This window comes from Thalassophryne amazonica, chromosome 19 (genome assembly GCF_902500255.1).
Source record: "Thalassophryne amazonica chromosome 19, fThaAma1.1, whole genome shotgun sequence".
NCBI lineage: Eukaryota > Metazoa > Chordata > Actinopteri > Batrachoidiformes > Batrachoididae > Thalassophryne > Thalassophryne amazonica.
Window position 1 is genome coordinate 55,027,446 of NC_047121.1, and position 26,533 is coordinate 55,053,978.

The 26,533-nt window shown below is 41.9% G+C and overlaps 1 protein-coding gene across 2 annotated transcripts in view; it reads right to left on the bottom strand.

Moving 5' to 3' along the window:
* tfb1m (transcription factor B1, mitochondrial) overlaps window positions 1-25,810 on the bottom strand; it is a 64,656-nt gene extending 38,846 nt beyond the window's left edge. The window contains exons 1-6 of one of the 2 annotated variants that reach the window (XM_034195653.1): window positions 25,757-25,810; window positions 15,448-15,594; window positions 10,634-10,785; window positions 10,415-10,523; window positions 9,390-9,541; window positions 7,331-7,450 (exon numbers count right to left, since the gene is read on the bottom strand). In XM_034195653.1, the coding sequence (XP_034051544.1) occupies window positions 7,331-7,450; window positions 9,390-9,541; window positions 10,415-10,523; window positions 10,634-10,785; window positions 15,448-15,580 (666 nt within the window). In that variant the 5' untranslated portion in view covers window positions 15,581-15,594; window positions 25,757-25,810. Of the gene's footprint in view, window positions 1-7,330; window positions 7,451-9,389; window positions 9,542-10,414; window positions 10,524-10,633; window positions 10,786-15,447; window positions 15,595-25,752 lie in introns of both variants that reach the window. The other variant, XM_034195654.1, reaches the window with a different exon arrangement.
* Between the last annotated feature and the right edge of the window lie 723 nt (window positions 25,811-26,533).

A 26,533-nucleotide genomic window follows, 5' to 3' on the forward strand; every position in this document is an offset into this window, starting at 1 on the left:
ATCATTTACCAACAGGGACTTAGAAGAGAGAGACCTAATGTTTAATAGACCACATTTAACTATTTTAGTCTGTGGTGCAGTTGAAGGTGCTATATTATTTTTTCTTTTTGAATTTTTATGCTTAAATAGATTTTTGCTGGTTATTGGTAGTCTGGGAGCAGGCACCGTCTCCACGGGGATGGGGCAATGAGGGGATGGCAGGGGGAGAGAAGCTGCAGAGAGGTGTGTAAGACTACAACTCTGCTTCCTGGTCCCAACCCTGGATAGTCACGGTTTGGAGGATTTAAGAAAATTGACCAAATTTCTAGAAATGAGAGCTGCTCCATCCAAAGTGGGATGGCTGCCGTCTCTCCTAACAAGACCAGGTTTTCCCCAGAAGCTTTGCCAATTATCTAAGAAGCCCACCTCATTTTTTGGACACCACTCAGACAGCCAGCAATTCAAGGAGAACAAGCGGCTAAACATGTCACTCCCGGTCTGATTGGGGAGGGGCCCAGAGAAAACTACAGAGTCCGACATTGTTTTTGCAAAGTTACACACCGATTTAATGTTAATTTTAGTGACCTCCGATTGGCGTAACCGGGTGTCATTACTGCCGACGTGAATTACAATCTTACCAAATTTACGCTTAGCCTTAGCCAGCAGTTTCAAATTTCCTTCAATGTCGCCTGCTCTGGCCCCCGGAAGACAATTGACTATGGTTGCTGGTGTCGCTAACTTCACATTTCTCAAAACAGAGTCGCCAATAACCAGAGTTTGATCCTCGGCGGGTGTATCGTCGAGTGGGGAAAAACGGTTAGAGATGTGAACGGGTTGGCGGTGTACACGGGGCTTCTGTTTAGGGCTACGCTTCCTCCTCACAGTCACCCAGTCGGCCTGCTTTCCCGGCTGCTCGGGATCTGCCAGGGGGGAACTAACGGCGGCTAAGCTACCTTGGTCCGCACCGACTACAGGGGCCTTGCTAGCTGTAGAATTTTCCACGGTGCGGAGCCGAGTCTCCAATTCGCCCAGCCTGGCCTCCAAAGCTACGAATAAGCTACACTTATTACAAGTACCATTACTGCTAAAGGAGGCCGAGGAATAACTAAACATTTCACACCCAGAGCAGAAAAGTGCGGGAGAGACAGGAGAAGCCGCCATGCTAAATCGGCTAAGAGCTAGTAGCTACGCTAAGCTAGCGGATTCCTAAAAACACGCAAAGTGAATAATGTGTAAATAATTTAGAGGTGATTCAGCAGAAGGAGTGCTTTAGTTAAGGCACGTAAAGATTACACTGGGAAACAAATCGTAATCTAGATAACTAGGTCAATCTAACTGCGCAGATTAAACAGCTAACGGATACAGAAAAACACCGCTGTGCTCCGGAACAGGAAGCGATACAATACCGCAGTGAGAGCCAACCACCAGTAGAGTCAAGTAAAAAAGTAAAAAAAAAAAAAAAAAAATAAAAAGGTAAAAAAGTAAAAAAGTCTTGAAAAAGACTATTAGTTCAACACACAGTACAACACACCTGTCCTTCAACGCCGCAAAATAAAAACACGCGCCGACATGTTCAAGGTTGTACGAGAGCTCCAGAGACTTTCAGTAAGATTTTACAACTGTAATCTCCAAATGCGTCTCGCCAGAGTTATCAAACACCGACACTTCACAGTGCGCAGGAGTTTACTTTTTAATGCGCCCCCAAGTCTCAGCAGGAATCCTCACACACTAAAATCACCCTGAAACCTCGCAGTCACACGTTACATAAGAGCAGAAAGCTTTTCTCCACGACCAATACGTGCACACAGACTTGAAGACAGGCAGAGAAATTAGGCCTAAAAAGAAGCAGGGCCTCATTACGAGCGTGCCACATCTGAAATACCCAACAGGCATCATTACAGAACCCCAGACGGTCTAAAGACAGATCGGAGACAACACTGATTCAACATGGTCCTAATGAAGCCTCGGAGCGAGGAGAGTGAGGAGAAATGAGTGATGGTGACAGAATGACGGCCTGTGACAAGAACTGAGGACTAGTCAAGGGAGACGTATTAGCAAATTCAAAGCGATCCAAATGTTACCGTGGTGTAAATACTGTGGAATGGTGATGTGTTCAACGGTCACTTCTACAGCGCTTCTACACCGTTACACAGGATTAAGAGTTTACATCCTTGGCATCTACAAGCATCATGTGACTGTTGGTTCCTCTACTCCTCCCAGGTCTGATTTTCACCAAACGGTATGTGAGTGAAGGTCAACCAACGAATTCCACTTGACAGATGCGTTTTGGGAAAGGTCAACCTCATTGGGGTCAAGGAGTCCAAATTTGGATTTTTCACTCCAAATTGCACCAAACATGGCACACATGTTGGTGGGTCTCACACTTACCCAGGTGAGGTCAAATTTGCCTAAGGTCAGGGGAGGTGATGGCGGGCTTGAGACCAGAGGATCCTTAGTTCAAATCCCAGCCTGAGTGGCAAATCACTAAGGGCCCTTGGGCAAGGTCCTTAATCCCATAGTTGCTCCCGGTGTGTAGTGAGTGCCTCACATGGCAGCACCCTGACATCGGGGTGAATGTGAGACATTACTGTAAAGCGCTTTGAGCATCTGATGCAGATGGAAAAGCGCTATATAAATGCACCCCATTTACCATTTGTCAGTCTTTGGCTTTGGTCTACTCCTCCCAGGATCTTTGGAGTTCCACTAAGAAATTGAGCTTCAGGGGCTCATTTTAGCAAAGATCGTGTCCAATAGGGTCATGGTCAGCAAGGTTGATTATCAATCAGACTGGGGACCAATCTTGGTACACATGTATGGGTATTATGCAACCACCCTAGAAACATCAACTAAACATCAAGGTTGGATATCCACGAGACAAAGATCTGGAAATTCTACCATAACTGAGTTGTTCATACTCTTATTAATGCTGGATTTAACCTCCCAAACTACTTTAGCGACTTCATGCATATGGAAGCTAATACTGAGCCACAAATAATATATGAAGAGTTCAGATGCAAAACCCAGTATCTCCAAAACCATAAATTTTTAGTTGAGGCCAACATGTACTTGGCTGTCAAGGGGACCATCAGTGTGCAAAATATGAATGAATTTGAACAAACTGTTTTCATTTTATTGATGAAAGTCTGTGCATTTCCAAATATGGTTTCCTTTAAATCTCTATTTTCAACTGCATTTTTCTCCATAAAGAAAAAATACTGGGTTTTGCATCTGAACTCTTCATATGGACTTTTGGAGACATATCACAAAGCACTGCATTTATTCTTTTTAATATACGTATTTCTTACACAAATTGGCTGGTGGACTCACCCATCCACATTTTTGCTATACAAAATCTACCCTATTACCAGCAGAGGGAACTTTATAAAGCTAATCAGATGCACATTGGGACAAAAAAGTATTTAGTCAGCCCCTGATTGTGCAAGTTCTCCTACTTAGAAAGATGAGAGAGATCTGTAATTTTCATCATAGGTACACAACTATGAAAGACAAAATGAGAAAGCAAATCCAAGAAATCACATTGTAACATTTTTAAATAATTTATTTGTAAATTATGGTGGAAAATAAGTATTTGGTCAATAACAAAAGTTCAACTCAGTACTTTGTAACATAATCTTTGTTGGCAATGACAGAGGTCAAACATTTCCTGTAGGTCTTCACCAGGTTTGCACACACTGTAGCTGGTATTTTGGCCCATTCCTCCATGGAGATCTCCTCTAGAGCAGTGATGTTTTGGGGCTGTCACTGGGCAACATGGACTTTCAACTCCCTCAATGAATTTTCTATGGGGTTTAGGTCTAGAGACTGGCTTGGCCACTCCAGGACCTTGAAATGCTTTTTATGGAGCCACTCCTTCATTGCCCGAGCGGTGTGTTTGGGATCATTGTCATGCTGGAAGACCCAGTGACATTGCATCTTCAATGCTCTCACTGATGGAAGGAGGTTTTGGTTTAAAATCTCATGATACATGGCCCCGTTCATTCTTTCCTTAACACGGATCAGTCGTCCTGTCCCCTTTGCAGAAAACAGCCCCAAAGAAAGCATGTTTCCACCCCCATGCTTCACAGTAGATATGGTGTTCTTGGAATGCAACTCAGCATTCTTCTTCCTCCAAACATGATGAGTTGAGTTTTTACCAAAATGTTCTATTTTGGTTTCATCTGACCACATGATATTCTCCCAATCCTCTTCTGGATCATCCATATGCTCTCTGGCAAACTTCAGACGAGCCTGGACATGTACTGGCTTAAGCAGGGGGACATGCCTGGCACTGCAGGATTTGAGTCCCTCTCTGCATAGTGTGTAGCCTTTGTTACTTTAGTCCCAGCTCTCTGCAGGTCATTCATCAGGTCCCTCTGTGTAGTTCTGGGATTTTTGTTCACCGTTCTCATGATCATTTAGACCCCACGGGACGAGATCCTGCGTGGATCCCCAGATCGAGGGAGATTATCACTGGTCTTGTACACTCAACAAAAATATAAACGCAACACTTTTGGTTTTGCTCCCATTTTGTATGAGATGAACTCAAAGATCTAAAACTTTTTCCACATACACAATATCACCATTTCCCTCAAATATTGTTCACAAACCAGTCTAAATCTGTGATAGTGAGCACTTCTCCTTTGCTGAGATAATCCATCCCACCTCACAGGTGTGCCATATCAAGATGCTGATTAGACACCATGATTAGTGCACAGGTGTGCCTTAGACTGCCCACAATAAAAGGCCACTCTGAAAGGTGCAGTTTTATCACACAGCACAATGCCACAGATGTTGCAAGATTTGAGGGAGCGTGCAATTGGCATGCTGACAGCAGGAATGTCAACCAGAGCTGTTGCTCGTGTATTGAATGTTCATTTCTCTACCATAAGCCGTCTCCAAAGGCGTTTCAGAGAATTTGGCAGTACATCCAACCAGCCTCACAACCGCAGACCACGTGTAACCACACCAGCCCAGGACCTCCACATCCAGCATGTTCACCTCCAAGATCGTCTGAAACCAGCCACTCGGACAGCTGCTGAAACAATCGGTTTGCATAACCAAAGAATTTCTGCACAAACTGTCAGAAACCGTCTCAGGGAAGCTCATCTGCATGCTCGTCGTCCTCATCGGGGTCTCGACTTGACTCCAGTTCGTCGTCGTAACCGACTTGAGTGGGCAAATGCTCACATTCGCTGGTGTTTGGCACGTTGGAGAGGTGTTCTCTTCACGGATGAATCCCGGTTCACACTGTCCAGGGCAGATGGCAGACAGTGTGTGTGGCGTCGTGTGGGTGAGCGGTTTTCTGATGTCAATGTTGTGGATCGAGTGGCCCATGGTGGTGGTGGGGTTATGGTATGGGCAGGCATCTGTTATGGACCAAGAACACAGGTGCATTTTATTGATGCCATTTTGAATGCACAAAGATACCGTGACGAGATCCTAAGGCCCATTGTTGTGCCATACATCCAAGAACATCACCTCATGTTGCAGCAGGATAATGCACGGCCCCATGTTGCAAGGATCTGTACACAATTCTTGGAAGCTGAAAATGTCCCAGTTCTTGCATGACCGGCATACTCACCGGACATGTCACCCATTGAGCATGTTTGGGATGCTCTGGACCGGCGTATACGACAGCGTGTACCAGTTCCTGCCAATATCCAGCAACTTTGCACAGCCATTGAAGAGGAGTGGACCAACATTCCACAGGCCACAATTGACAACCTGATCAACTCTATGCGAAGGAGATGTGTTGCACTGCATGAGGCAAATGGTGGTCACACCACATACTGACTGGTATCCCCCCCCCCAATAAAACAAAACTGCACCTTTCAGAGTGGCCTTTTATTGTGGGCAGTCTAAGGCACACCTGTGCACTAATCATGGTGTCTAATCAGCATCTTGATATGGCACACCTGTGAGGTGGGATGGATTATCTCAGCAAAGGAGAAGTGCTCACTATCACAGATTTAGACTGGTTTGTGAACAATATTTGAGGGAAATGGTGATATTGTGTATGTGGAAAAAGTTTTAGATCTTTGAGTTCATCTCATACAAAATGGGAGCAAAACCAAAAGTGTTGCATTTATATTTTTGTTGAGTGTATGTCTTCCATTTTTTACAATTGCTCCCACAGTTGACTTTTTCCACACCAACCTGCTTACCTATTGTAGATTCACTCTTCCCGGCCTGGTGCAGGTTGACAATTTTCTTCCTGGCGTCTTTTGATAGCTCTTTGGTCTTGGTCATGGTTGAGTTTGGAGTCTGACTGTTTGAGGCTGTGGACAGGTGTCATTTATACAGATAACAAGTTCAAACAGGTGCCATTAATACAGGTAACAGGTGGAGGACAGAAGAGCTTCTTAAAGAAGAAGTTACAGGTCTGTGAGAGCCAGAAATCTTGCTTATTTGTGGGTGACCAAATACTTATTTTCCACCATAATTTACAAATAAATTCTTTAAAAATCCTACAATGTGATTTCCTGGATTTTTTTCCTCATTTTGTCTGTCACAGTTGAAGTGTACCTATGATGAAAATTACAGATCTCTCTCATCATTCTAAGTAGGAGAACTTGCACAATCAGGGACTGACTAAATACTTTTTTTGCCCCACTGTATATTGGGGAGGTGATGGTCTAGTGGTTAAGCGTTGGGCTTGAGACAAAATCCTTGGTTCAAATCCCAGCCAGACCGGAAAATCACTAAGGGCCTTTGGGCAAGGTCCTTAATCCCCTAGTTGCTCCCGGTGTGTAATGAGCACCTTGTATGGCAGCACCCTGACATCGGGGTGAATGTGAAGCATTAGTGTGAAAAGCGCTTTGAGCATCTGATGCAGATGGAAAAGCCCTGTATAAATGCAGTCTATTTATCACCAGCTATGAAAGCACATTTTTCAGAAAACAACCCTCTTTTGATAGTAGTTCTAGCAGTATCACATTCTCAGTGATCAGGCCCCCAAATATGTGTTGGATATGTTGAGCCCCTACATCTCTGGTCGCTCCCTTCGGTCCTCGGAGCAGAACCTCCTCACGGTTCCGAGAACCCGCTTTAAAACCAGAGGAGACTTAAGACTTTCAAGGAGACTTTCAAGTTGTGACTCCTAAACTTTGGAATAATCTCCCTCTGTCCCTTTGTGTGACAGTCTCTGTGGATTCTTTTAAAAGGCAGCTAAAGACAATTTTGTTTAGTCAAGCTTTTAGTTGATTGTTCTCTTAATCACTGTTTTTTTTTTTTTTAATGGTTGTGTATTTTGTTTATCTTTTGTGATGCACTTTGTGATTTTTATCTGTGAAAGGTGCTATATAAATAAAGTTTCTTCTTCTCCTTCTTCTTCTTCAGTGTTAAGTCCTACCTTCGGTTTGGGGACGAAGGCTGTTCCAGGTATGGTGAAGCAGCTGTGGACCGTGCAGAGGTACTGAGTCAGGACAGACAGACGGCTCCTCTGTGCGCTGCGTGTGCACGCCGTCAAACGCTGGATGGAGACAACAGCAAAGACAACAATACTTTTAGTATTTTATGTTCCATCAGACCATGTGACATTGTTAGCATCTGTCAAACATTAGTCAGTGCATAGTTACCAGGATTAAAAAGTCACCTTCTTGCTTCTTACTTGTAATATTTATTTATTTAGAGAGGGTTTTTTTTTCTTTTTTATGCAATTCATCAATTCCATTTAGTGCAGCATTGCAAATGAAGACAGTCAGAGAAATTTTGACTGAGTGATGTTTTTGTTGTTAAGAATACATTCAATCTCATTATTAAGATGATCTGCAAAAATATCTTTAAAATGTGCTCAAAAGTGAGACTTTACTCTATTGTCTGTGTGTTCGGTGGAGGGGCACTTTTATCCCCTTGCCTCTCGAACTACACACCTGCACCGTCTCTGTTAACCAGAGGAAAACAGATAACCTGGAGAAAAATTTATATTTATAGAAAAAGCGCTACCTCATAAGCCAGTAAGAAGGGTGTATCACATGCACCATGCATCAGAAACAGACCTAGTACGTATCTGAAGTGAAGGAGAGCAAAACGTGTTTTTAAAACTTGTACTGCTGCAGCACCGACTGTGACAGTGAGTGACAACAAATGTTGGCTATTATTGCTGCGGCGGCAATGAGCTTATTAAACAAAGCAAGACTGACACACAATGTTGATGATCTGTGCAAATAAAATAAAAGTAAGTCCCTTCGGCTGCTCCCTTGTTTGCACTTGGGGTCGCCACAGCAAATCCAAGGTGGATCTGCATGTTGAATTGGCACAGGTTTTACGCCGGATGCCCTTCCTGACGCAACTCCACATTACATGGAGAAATGTGGCAGGGGTGGGATTTGAACCCGGAACCTTCTGCACTGAAACCAAGCGCATTAACCACTTGGCCACCACCCCTATCTGTGCAAATAAAATAATGTTGCATATTTTCATTTAATCACCTAGCTCAACTGTTAATGTTTATTATGTCTCTGGGGCTTCAGCTGCTGAGACACAGATTCACCTAGAAAGACCTGATGGAGTCATGAAGTCGCTGGACAGAGGTGTTTGTTGATGCTGAAACATTTGCAGGAGAATGAAGGTCCAAGTCTTCGGGGTCCTGGTGCTTCCTGGCTTTTGGTATGGTTGTGAGACCTGGACACTACCCAGTGATCTAAGGTGACAACAGCTGGCTTTGCTTCCTTGGGTACTGCTGGAATGACTGTGTGTCAAATGAAGGATGACTAAAAACAGAAAAGGTCAAAGACATGCACGTGTTTCTCCCGGTGCAGCAGATGTAGTGTTACTTTGAAGAGGTGGGGATGGACTGGTTGTCTGCCTTTATGTTTGCCATCCAATATAGTTCCATTGTGTGGTGGACGCAGCAGTGCCTCCACACCTGACCTGAACTTTCCCAGTATGCTCTGAACTACCATCATTTTTAGCTGGTTGGTGCACCAGAAAAAATTCAAACAATTCCGTCCTTGCAGTGTGAGACGGGATGTTTTTGCTCCTCTGAAGACAAATCGTCTAACTGACCTTCAATTTTAAACCCCATTAAACCTTCATTTTCACCACTGCTGCTTAAATGCCACGTAGTCCTGAATGCAGCATGCTGGTTGTGATATTTTGCTCACAAGTACTTTCAACAAGTAACTGGCATTTACTGAAAACGAGTATGCATTTTAGATTAGATCAACGAGGGATCAAGGACTCAACTGAGACAATGAATCCGACAGCACAGCGAAGACATACATGAACATTGATTCCATCAATAGTACAGTGATTATAAATTATGCAAAGAGGAAGGTTGGGATGTGAAGGGGTTGCAGCAGAGCACCAGGAAGTTCATATAAATAAAATGCCATAAGAATACGATACACGTGGTACCTTAAAGCTCGAGTGTCGTCACATCCCCGCGGTAAAAGCTAAAGTTCACTAACCTCAGCCACTTCTTTCTGGAAGGTGAGTGTGAGCTGGGTGCGTCCGTAGATGAAGGGTCCTGTTCTGTTTGCCATGTCCTCCAACCACCGGATCAATAGGGGTATTGATACGTTGAAGGGAAGATTGCCAATGATATGTAGCTTTGGAGGATCTGTGCAGAAAACAACAACAAAAACATGTATGCATTACTTTAAGGGTTTTACAACCATCACATGATGACTTCTGCCAAAATTTATTTTCGGTATTAGTTCTTCAGTTGTATGTAAATTCTTTTCAGTTTATTTATACAGCGCCAGATCACAACACAAGATACCCAAGGCTTTACCCACGAGCAAAGTTTAAACCTTACACACCAATGAGCAAACAGAATGTTGAGGAAAAAGTCCCTCGGGTGGTTTTTTTGTTTTGGTTACAGGTGAACATTTGCTTTGGACATACTAACAAATACAAACTATTTCATTATTGACTTTCAGCAACTCAAAAATAGTTCAAAAAACAGCCAATATTTGGTTTAAAACTAATTAAAATACAATTAAAAGCAGCATAAATCAGTCCTTCCACAGTAATGAGCTATGACCCCCTGGTGGACCTTGACTGTACTGCAAGTGAGCCACAAATAGTCATAAAAAAAACCAAACAAAACCAAATCAATAAGCTTCTGAAATTCAATTTTGTAATAAAGTTTAAAGATTACCTGAAAGACATTTGATTATTTTTCAAATGCAATCAGAAGTGATAAAACAAAGCTGCGGGATTTAAATTATGTGAATTCTTCATTTATCTGAACTACTTTAACTTGTTTTATACGTGGAAATATTTCATCTTCATCTCACGCCCATCAAAATTGTGATTCAAGGCTTTGTGTGTATCTTAAAATTAGGAATGGGTATCATAGAACATTTTAAATCCATATCAAAATCAGTGTTTCGCCCAGTCTGTCCATTGCATGGAGTTTACCTGAATATTATACAGTTGGCTAATACAACTCCCTGATTTGGTCTTCAGATTATTTTCCAAGACTCACCTCCGTCCCACGGTTTAGCAATATTTATGGGGAATCCTCTGTCCATTCTGTAGGTGAGTATGTCCCCGTGGACGATCCTCATCTTCCCCGGAACGGCCTCAGATAGCAGCTGGAGAAATGACAAGTCGCTCTTCAGATGAACGTGTCTGAGCCTTTAGGACCGAATGACCTTCATTGACCTCTGTAAAAGGTCAAATTCAGAGTGGCTGCTCAGTTTACCTCTAGTCCAGGCATGAAACGTGAATCCTTTTCCACCACCAGCAGGTCGGATGCCCCGGCATTTAGGATGGCGCGGGTCAGTCCGCCAGGACCAGGACCAACCTCGCACACGTGGGCATCCCTCAAACTTCCTGCCTGACGGACAATTTTGTCTGGAAAACAAACAAAAAGGATTATTCCCACAGACATTCAAAGGAATGTGTATTACTCGTGCGTTTTTGTAGTTTGTGACTTAAAGACCGGATCATCTAGATTTGGACAAACACAATGTTCTTCATTTTAGCGGCCTGCCACAGAATACGGTGGGTAAAGCTGGAACAACAGTTTTCACCAGAGGACAAAATCCCGCAGTCGTATTCAATCACTCAGTGGAAACGCTGTCAACATTCTGGAAATAATCACTTACTGTGGTGTAAATCCGTAATGGGAACCAGACTGGTGTGTGTCAACACAGTCTGCTCAGATCCTGCACTTAGCTCCGCCATGTTTCCTACTGTTTTCAAACACCCACTACCACTGTTTTAGGGCACCCGTCTGCATGTAAACAGACAACAGGGTGAGTCCTAGCATTGTTCCACAGACACCATACATGTCAAGCCCACGTCAGATGTTTTTTTATGTCTTCACTCTGCACATCAGTAAAGCAGTGACTGGCTGGTGTATGTGTGTGTGTGTGTCTATGCCTTTGGACAAGATAACTCAGACATCGCTGGTTGCATTTCCTTCAGACTTGGTGGGAATATTACTTGGGAAGATCTCTAAAGATGATTCGATTTTTGAATAGTCTGGTCAAAGGTCAAGGAAAATATGTCTGGAAAAACAATATTTTTAAGTCAACATTTGAGAAGTCTACATGGATCACCCTTGGTGGGAAAACTACTTGGGATAGACATCTAGAGGTGATTACAACCCCTGGCAAAAATTATGGAATCACCGGCCTCGGAGGATGTTCATTCAGTTGTTTAATTTTGTAGGAAAAAAAGCAGATCACAGACATGACACAAAACTAAAGTCATTTCAAATGACAACTTTCTGGCTTTAAGAAACACTATAAGAAATCAAGAAAAAAAAGATTGTGGCAGTCAGTAACGGTTACTTTTTTAGACCAAGCAGAGGAAAAAAATGTGGAATCACTCAATTCTGAGGAAAAAATTATGGAATCACCCTGTAAATTTTCATCCCCCAAACTAACACCTGCATCAAATCAGATCTACTCATTGACATTGACCCTATGCCATGACATTGACCCTATGTGTCTTTTTACAAGGAATGTTTTCGCAGTTTTTGCTCTATGGCAAGATGCATTATCATCTTGAAGCATCCCCAAACATCCTTTCAATTGTCCAAAATATCAACGTAAACTTGTGCATTTATTGATGATGTAATGACAGCCATCTCCCCAGTGCCTTTACCTTACATGCAGCCCCATATCATCAATGACTGTGGAAATTTACATGTTCTCTTCAGGCAGTCATCATTATAAATCTCATTGGAACGGCACCAAACAAAAGTTCCAGCATCATCACCTTGCCCAATGCAGATTCGAGATTCATCACTGAATATGACTTTCATCCAGTCATCCACAGTCCACGAATGCTTTTCCTTAGCCCATTGTAACCTTGTTTTTTTTCTGTTTAGGTGTTAATGATGGCTTTCGTTTAGCTTTTCTGTATGTAAATCCCATTTCCTTTAGGCGGTTTCTTACAGTTTGGTCACAGACGTTGACTCCAGTTTCCTCCCATTCGTTCCGCATTTGTTTTGTTGTGCATTTTTCGATTTTGAGACATATTGTTTTAAGTTTTCTGTCTTGATGTCTTCCTTGGTCTACCAGTATGTTTGCCTTTAACAACCTTCCCATGTTGTTTGTATTTGGTCCAGAGTTTAGACACAGCTGACTGTGAATAACCAACATCTTTTGCAACATTGCATGATGATTTACTCTCTTTTAAGAGTTTGATAATCCTCTCCTTTGTTTCAATTGACATCTCTCGTGTTGGAGCCATGATTCATGTCAGTCCACTTGGTGCAACAGCTCTCCAAGGTGTGTTCACTCCTTTTTAGATGCAGACTAACGAGCAGATCTGATATGATGTAGGTGTTAGTTTTGGGGATGAAAATTTACAGGGTGATTCCATAATTTATTCCTCAGAATTGAGTGATTCCATATTTTTTTCCTCTGCTTGGTCTAAAAAAGTAACCGTTACTGACTGCCACAATCTTTTTTTCTTGATTTCTTATAGTGTTTCTTAAAGCCAGAAAGTTGCCATTTGAAATGACTTTAGTTTTGTGTCATGTCTGTGATCTGCTTTTTTTCTACAAAATTAAACAACTGAATGAACAACCTCAGAGGCTGGTGATTCCATAATTTTTGCCAGGGGTTGTAGATTCTGGAATAATCTGGTTAATGGTCAATGAAAACAGTCTGAAAAAGAAACCTAGATGACGTCGTTGCAACGAGTGCTCACCCACCTGGAGACCGGCAGGAGCGCATGTTCTTTGATTTCTCCAGCGCTTTCAACACTATCAGACTGGCACTGCTGCGGGGGAAACTGGAGGACGCAGGTGTGGATGGACACCTCGTTGCCTGGACCATCGACTACCTCACTGACCGCCCGCAGTACGTGCGGCTGCCAGTCTGAGGTGGTAAGGTGCAGCACCAGGGCCCCCCAGGGCACCGTCCTCTCGCCTTTCCTCTTCACCCTCTACACCTCGGACTTCACCTACAACACGGACAGCTGCCACCTCCAGAAGTTCTCTGATGACTCCGTCATTGTGGGTCGCGTGTCTGAGAGGAACGAGCTGGAGTACCGGTCGGTCATAACAGACTTTGTGGACTGGTGTGAGCGCAACCACTTGTGTCTCAACACCAGTAAGACGAAGGAGATGGTGAACGGCTTCAGGAGGAAACCACCACCTCACCCACCGGTGAACATCCAGGGGGAGGACATAAAGACTGTGGATAGTCTCAAATACCTGGGTGTCCACCTCAACAGAAAACTGGACTGGACTCACAACACCAACTCCCTGTACAAGAAAGGACAGAGTCGCCTCCACCTCCTGAGGAGACTGAGATCCTTTGGAGTGAGCAGGCGTCTGCTTAAGACCTTCTACGATTCTGTTGTAGCCTCAGCTCTCCTTTGGGCCCCGGGCAGCACAGAGCAGGAAAGAAAGAGACTGAACAAGCTGGTCAGGAAGTCCAGCTCTGTCCTGGGCTGTCCTCTGGACTCTCTGGAGGAGGTGGCTGAGAGGAGGATGTTAACCAAGCTCAAATCCATCATGAACAACTCCTCTCACGCTCTGCAACGGACTGTAGTGGAGCTGAGCAGCTCGTTCAGTGACAGACTGAGGCACCCTCAGTGCAAGAAGGAACGATACCGCAGGTCGTTCATCCCTTCTGCTGTCAGACTGTACAATAACACTGTGAAATAACCACATGCAATATGTCCACATATCATGTGCAATAACAACGTTTACAAATCCCAGCACTAATGTTACCTTACCACACCTGAACTCCATTTCAGATATTGGAAAGAAGATGCTCCTATCCCAATCATCATGTTTATATATATGCATATGTATATGTGTATGAGTATAGGTATGTGTGTGCATATGGGTATGCGTGTATATGTATGTGTGTGTGTGTATATATATATATATATATATATATATATATATATATATATATATATATATATATACACACACACACACACACACACACACACACACACACACACATATATTCTATTTCTACCTCATTTCTTATGTTTTGTACTGTTACAAGTATTATTAGTATTGCTTATCTTGCACACGCTGTTTGATGAACATTTTCCTCTACTTGCACCCACCCTGTGTGTTTTCTTAAGAGCTGATGTAATGTGAATTTCTCCTCTGTGAAATCAATAAAGTTTATCTTATCTTAAAATGTACACCAAATGGGCTTTTCAATATTAAATTCAAATGTCCACAAAACCGACAATCTGGACCAGATCTGGATCAAAGGCGATAGTGAGTGCCAGTCTGCACCTCACTTTCAAATATGAGAGTGATTGGGGCACGTTTGATTAAGATATAATGTAAAATATACATGAAATGGGGTTTTCAATGTTTTATGTTAAATTTAAATTGCCACAAAATCCACAATCCAGATCAAATTTGGATCAAACTAGTCAGGAGATAAAGGATACCATCCTATATAACATTCTCAAATATGAAAGAAATTTGACTTTTTTCACAAGAGGTATGAATTTTTGAACATTCATTCAATGTTAAAGATAGGGATTTTTCCAATTTTCCTAGATTTTTCCTGACTTTGAGCTTTGACCTATAACCTTGAAAACTGAATCAGTTCTTGCCTATCAGGATATGAATCTTCAGTAAAAAAATTAATAATGATATATGAAAAAATGTGGGCTTCAGGCTGTTCACAAACAGAAAAATAAACAGGGACAAAAATATAACTTCCGCCCAACTTTGTTGGTGGAGGTTATGAATCGTGTGTGATGTTCCAAAACTTGCCACCTACTCTGAGTGAGATAAGATGCGTCAATCTCACAGTCACCTTGACCAAGGACAGAAGAACAGATCAGACCTGCACTGCATCACTGATAATTATATAAAGTCACCAGATCTCTTAGACAACTAATCTGATCCACATAAGAGTTCCGAGCGACCACCCAAAGAGAAAGAAGAAGAGCCCAAACATCCCGGACAGGGGCTTCAACACCGTGTGGTGAAACAGCAGCGTTTACTGCATTGCAGATGGAGAGAGAGAGAGAGAGAGAGAGAGAGAAGAAGAACACTGGAAGACAAACCTGTCAGCTTCAAGTCCAGCAGGAAGTTCTGTGAGAGCTGTTTTGCAGCTCGCAGGTTATATAACTTTATCAGCTCGCCAACCGTGGGCAGAGGAGGCAGGCGGAAGGGAGGAAGCTTCCCCGCCACAGGCATTTCTCAACTGGACACTGCAACACAAAATAAAAACACACAAACAATGAGAGAAATGATTCAGGGCTGCATTATCTTTTACAACTTCTCAGTCAATGGTAACAACTAACGATTATTTTCATATTCGAGTAATCTGTCCATCAGTTGTTCAGTGTTAATTCTGACAGCATATTTAGTCATAGTCCCAGGAAAAATGTCACGTAGTTGAAGTCATAAATTTTAATTTGTGTCTAGTTTAAGTCGACTGCACATCACAAGGTTTTAGTCAGCTAAAAATATGCTGTTAGAATTAGGGATGCACCGATCCACAATTTTTCACTTCTGATCTGATCTCAATACCAGAATTTGGATATCTGCCGATACTGATTCTGATCTGATACCAGAGCTCTCTTTGCTTTAACATTATTATTATCATTATTGTTGATTTTATATGATGATTTTCTTAAAAATGAGACCTGAAAGTTCAGCTACAATTTGCCAGAAGGTGCATCTAAGATGAAAGACTAGATTTGATGTTTTGGTGAAAGAATTAAGTACTTTTATTTTTTATAGCCTTATTTTTTATAGACTTAAAGAGAAAAGACAGGAATCTCTCTCTCTGTCTGTCTGTCTGTCTCTCCTTCTCAATTTTCAATTTCAATGGAGCTTTATTGATATGGGACACGTGTTTACATTGTCAAAGCAAGTGTTAAGAGTAAAAATTAAATTAAGTTCTCTTTCTCATCTCTTTCTGTCTCTCGTTTGCGCGCTCTCTCTCTCTCTCTCTCTCTCGTTCGCTCTCTCGCTCGCTTTCTCTCTCTGCCTCCGTCTATCTCTCTCTCACTGTTATCGTGCTGGGCAAACTGCAAACATTTTGGAAACAAGAAGCCTTCCAACTGTAAAATAAACCATAAATTTCTAAAAGTGTCATCAGCGACGCTCATGCGCAGGACTTTAATGGAGATTTTTTTCCCTTTTAGCAGACAGAATCACTGTTCGACTGCCCTCTCAGATGCGATCTGAGCTGGCTTTTCATAACGTTTCACAACCTCAGGACACTGAAGCGGCTAACTTTTCAGCACACATTTTCAACAATTCAGTTAGTTTTTTGGAAAATCCATGCTTGACGAACAGACAATTTGAACCTGAGAGTTGGGCAGAAATTTGCCGCTACCTGCAGCCAGAACACTGTGAAAGAGCTCTCTCTCTCTCAAACAGCTTGGCTTCAGAATTCTCCCCTCCTCATGCTCGGCAGCAAACAAAGCAGAGAGGAAACAGAGGCAGTTGAGAGGATTTACAGTGACTCCTCACATATTGGAAAATATCGCGGGTTGAATAGGTATTTTCCGATACTTGAATTACGTCAGTATCGGAAGCCAATCCTGATACCGGATTGGATCGGTTGCAACCTGAGTTAGAATTAATACTGTCATTGTTTAATACAGATAATGGTGAAAAAAATCTCGATCAGTATTTCCCAAAGGCCAAGACAACATCCTCAAATGTCTTGTTTTGTCCACAATCAAAAGATATTCATTATCAGAGAGGAGGAAAAACTATATATTAACATTTCAGAAGTTGAAATCAAAATGATTAATCAATTGTGGAAGTACTTAGAGGTTAATTTAGCACAATAAAATATTTTAGCTCAATAACAAAAACAGCAGTTTTGTTCATTGCTCACACAGGAATAAAACTAATTCAACCTTCATTGCAATTTGTTCATTCATTCAAGAGTTTACGGCCACTCTGCAACATCCCCGCGCCCTGCAGGATAAACTGATAAACTGGGCACCCTACTGGAACAACTAACAGATTATCTAAAATATCTGAATCATTACAGTAATCATCATCCTCAGCATCAAAGGAAGCAAATATATAAACCTGGAAGCAAACATATGAACCAACCCAAGTCATGGCTGAGCATCCCCAGTTGCATGCAGCGCCCTCTAGAGGTTATATGACATTTTTGTGCTTCCCCAAAACTGTGTTCCAACTCCAATTACCAAATTCGGTTTTCATACACCAAAGCGTCACCAAGATACAACTTTACTTCACTTGGTTGAAGCAGACGAATGCTTTGAAAAATTTGAACAGCTTGGTCTTAAGATCAACTCCAACAATTTACACAGAGATCGGACAATCAATGTCAATTTTTCTTTTTTAAAGACTTTTCCATAAAATCCAATATGGTGGAAAATGTGGTATGGAAGAAATTGAGGGCATGATGCAGTGAAACTAGTGGTATCTGATTTTTGAAAATCTGGCATTCCATCCAAAAAGTGCATGTGCAAACCCCCAAATGGAGATGCAAACTGGAGGTGCAGAGATGAAACTGTGGGAAAAAGAATGACAGGACTCCCCAGTAAGTTTTGCAAATTTCAGTGCTTTTTGATGACGCACGTTTCTATATCTCGTGTCTTAGGCCAATCAGCTGTCAGGAGACAATTATCCACAAAAATGACCAATAGTTTTTAATAACCAAAACGGTCCTTGGAGATTTATATGACAACTAAAGTCATACTAATTAAAGGTTTTTTTCTGTGATGAAGATATTCATCATTGTAGCTGTAATGATTAAGTGATTATTAAAGTCGACAATAATAATTTTATTATTTTGGCTACTGACCCTCAACCCCCATTCACTTATTATGCTTATATAATTGAAAACCAATTTGTGTCTAATCAGAAAATATACAAATCCTCACGTTTGCAAACCTGAAAAAGAGTCTAAGTATTTATTTATTAATTTTTTAACTCCTGAAAAAAAAAAGATTACGTCCACCAAGGATGCAATAAAATCAGCCATTTATTTATTTGTCTGTCTGTTAGCAGGATTATGTCAAAACTACTGCACAGATTTTGATGAAATTTTCTCCACAGATACATACGAGGTCTGTCCGTAAAGTATAGGTCCTTTTTATTTTTTTCAAAAACTATATGGATTTCATTCATATGTTTTTACGTCAGACATGCTTGAACCCTCGTGCGCATGCGTGAGTTTTTCCACACCTGTCGGTGACGTCATTCGCCTGTGAGCACTCCTTGTGGGAGGAGTCGTCCAGCCCCTCGTCGGAATTCCTTTGTCTGAGAAATTGCTGAGAGACTGGCGCTTTGTTTGATCAAAATGTTTTCTAAACCTGTGAGACACATCGAAGTGGACATGGTTCGAAAAATTAAGCTGGTTTTCAGTGAAAATTTTAACAGCTGATGAGAGATTTTGAGGTGATTCTGTCGCTTTAAGGACTTCCCACGGTGCGAGACGTCGTGCAGCGCTCTCAGGCGGCGTCATCAGCCTGTTTCAAGCTTAAAACCTCCACATTTCAGGCTCTGTTGATCCAGGACGTCGTGAGAGAACAGAGAAGTTTCAGAAGAAGTCGGTTTCAGCATTTTATCTGGATATTCCACTGTTAAAGGAGATTTTTTTTAATGAAAGACATGCGGGCGGATTGCAGCGTCGGCTCGCAGCCGCCGCGACGCTCCGTCACAGGAAAAACACCTCTGCTGGAAGCCTTAAGGACAAGTTGGAACATCTCCAGCTGATAAACAATTTCTCATATACTCACTCCACTGAAAGCCATCAAAAGCCAACTGGATTTTAACCAATGGTTAAACACGGAGGTGTTTTTCCTGTGCCGCCGCGCCGCGTCGGCTGCGTCCCGACGCGCGGACCCGTCCGCACGTCTTTCATTAAAAAAATCTCCGTTAACAGTGGAATATCCGGATAAAATGCTGAAACCGACTTCTTCTGAAACGTCTCTGTTCTCTCACGACGTCCTGGATCAATAGAGCCTGAAATGTGGAGGTTTTAAGCTTGAAACAGGCTGATGACGCCACCTGAGAGCGCTGCACGACGTCTCGCACTGTGAAAAGTCCTTAAAGCGACAGAATCACCTCAAAATCTCTCATCAGCTGTTAAAATTTTCACTGAAAACCAGCTTAATTTTTCGAACCATGTCCACTTCGATGTGTCTCACAGGTTTAGAAAAAATTTTGATCAAACAAAGCGCCAGTCTCTCAGCAACTTCTCAGACAAAGGAATTCCGACGAGGGGCTGGACGACTCCTCCCACAAGGAGTGCTCACAGGCGAATGACGTCACCGACAGGCGTGGAAAAACTCACGCATGCGCACGAGGGTTCAAGCATGTCTGACGTAAAAACATATGAATGAAATCCATATAGTTTTTGAAAAAAATAAAAAGGACCTATACTTTACGGACAGCCCTCGTATTAGGCCATGGAAGAACCCGTTAAATTTTGGAGATGGTCTGGATCCGGATTATGAATCAAGTTTCACTTTATATAGGCTTTGAAGGATTACTGTTAGCAGGATTACGTCAAAATTACTGCATGGATGTTGACAAAGTTTGCAACACATATGCATATTAGGCCATGGAAGACTCCATTAAATTTTGGAGGTGATCCGGATCTGAATCCAGATTCTAGATCATGATTTCACTTTTTATACTCTTTGGATTACATCAAAACTACTTTGCAGGCTGCCGCCAGGGTTGCCCGGTCAGCCCGCTGCTCTTCAACGTGTTTATTGAGCCACTCTCTCAAGCCATTAGACAAGATATACACTTAGAAGGTATTAGATATACACTTAGAAGGTAAGGTAAGAGGGACAGAGTACAAAATATGTCTTTATGCAGATGATGTTCTAGTCAGCCTCAAGAACCCGGCGTCTGGGGTTCCTAGATTAATGGATCTGCTGCATACTTTTGGCACTTTATCAGGCTACACTCTCAATATTGATAAAACACAGGCTTTGGTTCTTAACTTTATTTCATCGCCAGATCTTAAAAATAAGTACAAGTTTATTTGGGACTCTGCCTCTCTTAAATATTTAGGTGTGACATTAACTAAAGATATATAACTCAGCCACATGGGGTGTGCAGCCAGTACATTCTGAGTGCCGGTCCCAAGCCCGGATAAATGAGGAGGGTTGCGTCAGGAAGGGCATCCGGCGTAAAACAAGCCAACCCAACTATGCAGACTCAGAATCGAATTCCCATACCGGATCGGTCGCGGCCCGGGTTAACAACGTCCGCCACCGGTGCTATTGCCCAACAGGGTGCCGGTAGAAATTGGGCTACTGCTGGGCGATGACGATGAAGAAGAGGAGGAAAATGTTGCCACGAACAGCGGGAGAAGAAGAAAACTAGAAGGGTGGAAATGAGAGTGGGGACTTTGAATGTTGGTAGTATGACTGGTAAAGGGAGAGAGCTGGCTGATATGATGGAGAGGAGAAAGGTAGATATATTGTGTGTGCAAGAGACCAAGTGGAAGGGAAGTAAGAGCAGGAGCATCGGCGGTGGGTACAAGTTGTTGTACCATGGTGAGGACAGGAAGAGAAATGGTGTTGGGGTCATTTTAAAGGAAGAGTATGTTAAAAGTGTGTTGGAGGTTAAGCGAGTGTCTGACAGGGTGATGAGTGTGAAGTTGGAAATTGAAGGGGTGATGATGAATATCATCAGTGCATATGCCCCACAGGTAGGTTGTGAGATGAAGGAGAAAGAAGATTTCTGGAGTGTGTTAGATGAGGTGGTGGAGAGTGTGCCCAAGCATGAAAGAGTGGTGATAGGAGCAGATTTCAATGGGCATGTTGGTGAAGGGAACAGAGGTGATGAAGAAGTAATGGGTAGATATGGTATCAAGGATAGGAATGGGGAAGGACAGATGGTAGTTGATTTTGCAAAAAGGATGGAAATGGCTGTGGTGAATACCTACTTTAATAAAAGAGAGGAGCACAGGGTAACATATAAGAGTGGAGGAAGGTGCACACAGGTGAACTACATTCTTTATAAGAGATGCAAGCTAAAAGAAATCACAGACTGTAAGGTGGTAGCAGGAGAGAGTGTCACTAGACAGCATAGGATGGTTGTTTATAGGATGACTTTAGAGGTAAAGAAGAAGAAGAGAGTGAGAGCTCAACAAAGGATCAGATGGTGGAAGCTGAAGGAGGAAGACTGTTGTGTGAAATTTAGCAAGCAGGTGAGAGAAGCAATTTTGGACAACTGGAAAAGTACTGCAGATGTGGTGAGGGAGACAGCTAGGGCAGTACTGGGTATGACATCTGGACAGTGGAAGGAAGACAAGGAGACTTGGTGGTGGAATGAAGAGGTCCAGGAAAGCATAAGGAGAAGGAGGTTGGCGAAAAAGTTTTGGGATAGTCGGAGAGATGAAGAAAGTAGACAGGAGTACAAGGAGATGCGGCGTAAGGCGAGAAGAGAAGTGGCAAAAGCAAAGAAAAAGTCATATTGCGAGCTGTACAAGAAGTTGAATAGTAAGGAAGGAGAAAAGGACTTGTACCGATTGGCCAGACAAAGGGACAGAGCTGGAAAGGATGTGCAGCAGGTTAGGGTGGTAAAAGATGCACATGGTAATGTGCTGACAAGTGAGGAGTGTGTGCTGAGAAGGTGGAGGGAATATTTTGAAGAGTTGATGAATAAAGAAAACGAGCGAGAGAAAAGGCTGGATAATGTGGTGAGAGTAAATCAGGAAGTAAAAGAGATTAGCAAGGAAGAAGTGAGGGCTGCTATGAAGAGGATGAAAAGTGGAAAGGCAGTTGGTCCAGATGACATTCCAATGGAGGCATGGAAATGTCTAGGAGAGATGGCAGTAGAGTTTCTAACCAGATTGTTTAATAAAATCTTGGAAAGTGAGAGGATGCCTGAGGAGTGGAGACGAAGTGTGCTGGTTCCTATTTTCAAGAACAAGGGTGATGTGCAGAGCTGCAGTAACTACAGAGGCATAAAGCTGATCAGCCACAGCATGAAGTTATGGGAAAGAGTAGTAGAAGCTAGGCTTAGAAAACAGGTGAAGATCTGTGAGCAGCAATATGGTTTCATGCGAGAAAGAGCACTACAGATGCAATGTTTGCTCTGAGAATACTGTTGGAAAAGTACAGAGAAGGACAGAAAGAGTTACATTGTGTGTTTGTGGACTTAGAAAAAGCTTATGATAGGGTGCCAAGAGAAGAGTTGTGGCATTGTATGAGGAAGTCTGGAGTGGCAGAGAAGTATGTTAGGGTAGTGCAGGACATGTACAAGAATAGTGTGACAGCGGTGAGATGCGCAGTCGGAATGACAGACTCATTCAAGGTGGAGGTGGGATTACACCAAGGATCAGCTCTGAGTCCTTTCTTGTTTGCAGTGGTGATGGACAGGTTGACAGATGAGATCAGACAGGAGTCCCCATGGACTATGATGTTTGCAGATGACATTGTGATCTGTAGTGAGAGTAGAGAGCAAGTTGAGTCTAGTCTGGAGAAGTGGAGATATGCTTTGGAGAGAAGGGGAATGAAAGTCAGTAGAAGCAAGACTGAGTACATGTGTGTGAATGAGAGGGAGCCCAGTGGAATAGTGCAGTTACAAGGAGTAGAAGTGGTGAAAGTAGATGAGTTTAAATATTTGGGGTCAACTGTTCAAAGTAATGGAGAATGTGGTAGAGAGGTGAAGAAGAGAGTGCACGCAGGGTGGAGTGGGTGGAGAAAGGTGGCAGGAGTGATTTGTGACCGAAGAATATCAGCAAGAGTGAAGGGGAAAGTTTATAAGACAGTAGTGAGACCAGCTACGTTGTATGGTTTAGAGACAGTGGCACTAACAAAAAGACAGGAGGCAGAGCTGGAGGTGGCAGAGCTGAAGATGAGCTGAGATTCTCTTTGGGAGTGACAAGAATGGACAAGATTAGGAATGAACATATCAGAGGGACAGCTCAGGTGGGACGGTTTGGAGACAAAGTCAGAGAGGCGAGATTGAGATGGTTTGGACATGTGCAGAGGAGGGACCCAGGGTATATAGGGAGAAGGATGCTGAGGATGGAGCCACCAGGCAGGAGGAGAAGAGGGAGACCAAAGAGGAGGTTCATGGATGTGCTGAGAGAGGACATGCAGGTGGTTGGTGTGACAGAGGAAGATACAGAGGACAGGGTGAGATGGAAACGATTGATCTGCTGTGGCGACCCCTAACGGGAACAGCCGAAAGACAAAGAAGAAGAAGAAGAATTAACTAAAGATATATCTCAGTTGTATCGACAAAATTACACCCATATTAATAAACACATAAAAGATGATCTTGATAGATGGACCCCTCTGCCCCTGGATCTGGGTAACAGAATAATGGCAATAAAAACAAATATTTTGCCCAGGTTGCTTTACCTATTTCAGTCCCTACCCATTCATATCCCAGATAAACAATTTAGAGAGTGGGACAAGGTGATTTCTCGGTTCATTTGGAATGGCAAAGTCCCTAGAGTGAGATACAGAACTCTGCAGCTGCCGAAACACAGCGGAGGGATGGGCTTACCAAACTTTAAAGATTATTATTTAGCAGCTCAGATAAGACCTTTGATGCTTTGGTGTAATCAAGAATATGTTTCAAAATGGAAACCCATGGAGCTGTCACTGTTACATAAGCCTCTGCAGAGCCTGCTAGGATGTCCACTGACTGCCAAACAGTATGATATCCAGAATCAGTGGGTAAGGTGTTCTTTGGAAATTTGGTCTACAATAGTAAAACAGCTCAACATTCAGAAAGAAATCAGAATCTTAACATGGCCAATATATGACCCAGACTTTAAGTCTGCTGTAGAGGGTGGAGGTTTTACTCAGTGGGAGAGACAAGGTCTCACAGCACTGTGCCTCATACTCAATAATGGGGTACTTCTAGATTTTAAAACCATGTCAGACAGATATGGCTTTGCACGAAAACTTCTCATGGAAAAATTCTATTAGATATTTCATAACTCCAAAGCAAAAGTCCAAACAGACTGGGACAGAAGCTAAATGCTGGAGGGGATGTGGCTGTTGTGAAGCTGATCACACATATTTTGGGAATGTCCTGTTCTTAAACCTTTCTGGGACAGTGTTCGTGGTGCTGTCAGAGAAGTCTTGTGTTATGATACTGAATTCACGTTTGTCTTTTTATTTGGGGGATATGGACTTAAGTTTACCCAAAGGTGATCGATACCTCTTAAAAATATTTATGGCAGCAAGTAAAAAGGCTGTAACAAGGGGATGGCTATGTGGGGAACCTCCTACTATTGACCAATGGTAACAATTATCTCAAACATCCAGTGCATGGAACGCATGACTTTCAGTTTAAGACTCCAAAATGACAAATATGATGCTCTCTGGGAAAAATGGGACATGTATCTCAAAACACAAGGTGACAACCTGTTTCATTCTTGATGTATGGTTTGTAAGAATAATTATATATATTAATCTCATTACCTCTAGTACTGAACTTATACGCTCTCAACCTTTGTTGCTTTTAATAGTGTTTTATACGTGTTATTGTGTTTTGCTTAGCTACTGTTTGTAATTTGCTGCCTTTTTTTCTGAAAAAAAAAGCTAAATAAAAATAAAGTAAAAAAAAAACAAAAAAACAAACTACTTTGCAGATTCTCACCAAATTTGCACCACAGATGGATATTAGGCCATGGAAGACTCCACTGAATTTTGGAGGTGATCCAGATCCAGATTGACGGAGTCAGGAATCTGATTGTTCTTGTTTTATATGAATTCACATGATTCTGTCACTTGTCAAGTTTCTTTTAGGATTTACTCTTTGAAACGTATTTAAAATTAACATTTATTTATTTAGTATTATATATTAGATTTACAATATTGCAGTATTATAAATTTAGAATTTAAAAGCTTTTTTAAATGTTCAGACTTTTGTAACTCATAATGTGAGCTCGCACGTCATCACGTGGTACATCGTGCAAACTGCAACTCCAACAAAACAGAGGACAAAATCCACTATAAAACTTTACCTTCGTATCGCGAAATACTTTTTATATCATTACTTTATATAAATAAATCTAATATATTATGTCTATCTTACATGCGTCTTAGTTTCCACGTTTGTAGGAGTCAATCTAGTCAACTAACAGAAAAATCAATAAACAATCAGTGCTCGTATTCATGAGCTTATTCTTGATCATTCAGACTGCAAACTTCAAACAATTAAATGAAGTTAACTTGGAAAAGTTCACTTTAGTCTCAAGATGACATTGCACTGACATGCCAAAGGAAGCTAACGTTAGCTTCTTTGTCCAAACCGCTTTAATACAGCTGTAAAAATGCTCCACATTTAGCCACAAATCGTCTTATTGTGTCAGACCGCTAAGACAAAACGCAAAACAAACAACACAGAAAACAAAAAGCTCAAAACACACAAGTAGTTACCCACGTTTTCCCACTAGCACCAATCGCTTGAACTTCCTCTGTCGTCATTTAATTGACGTCTCTTTGTCCAATGAGCTTTCGACAGTCGTAACTTTGTTCCAATCTAATAGAAGTAGGCGGAGGTTTTTTTGGACAGGTTGTTGATGTAATGACACAGTTGAAACAGAAGATGGAGATATTGATAAAGAAATAATATCCCAGCTCGTAGCCAGTGTGGATTTAATAGAAAATAACTAATTTAAAAGCCATAACAATAATAAGAATAGTAGTAGCAGCAATAATAACGATTATTATTATTATTATTATTATTACATTCAACAATTAGCTGTTTCTTCTGCCAGACAACAGTGGAGGGTGAAGGTTCAGTGATGGCTTTTGTCTGTTTGTGGACTGCTATTTTTAAAGAAAGTCCTTAAGCCAGAAGAGAGTTTAAATGTATTTATTTATTTATGCATTTATTTATTTATTTTGATTTTGGCCACTGTTACCTCAAAACCGGTTTTCTAAAATATTTTGTTTGTTGTACATTGCAAAAAATAAGTTATCACCTTCTTTAATGTCTTTTTTTATAATACACTTGCTTTATGATGTCACAACAACACCATGGGATGAAACAGGCAGAATCCTCACTGCCCTTTTTGACCTGCACGTGTCAATTTACTGTATGAATAATTTCTCCATTATAACACTGGAGGGCAGTATGAGCAAGGATGAAAACCTTTTACATCAAAATACTCAAGAACAGTTTTGCATATAGGCAGCACGGTGGCTTAGTGGGTAG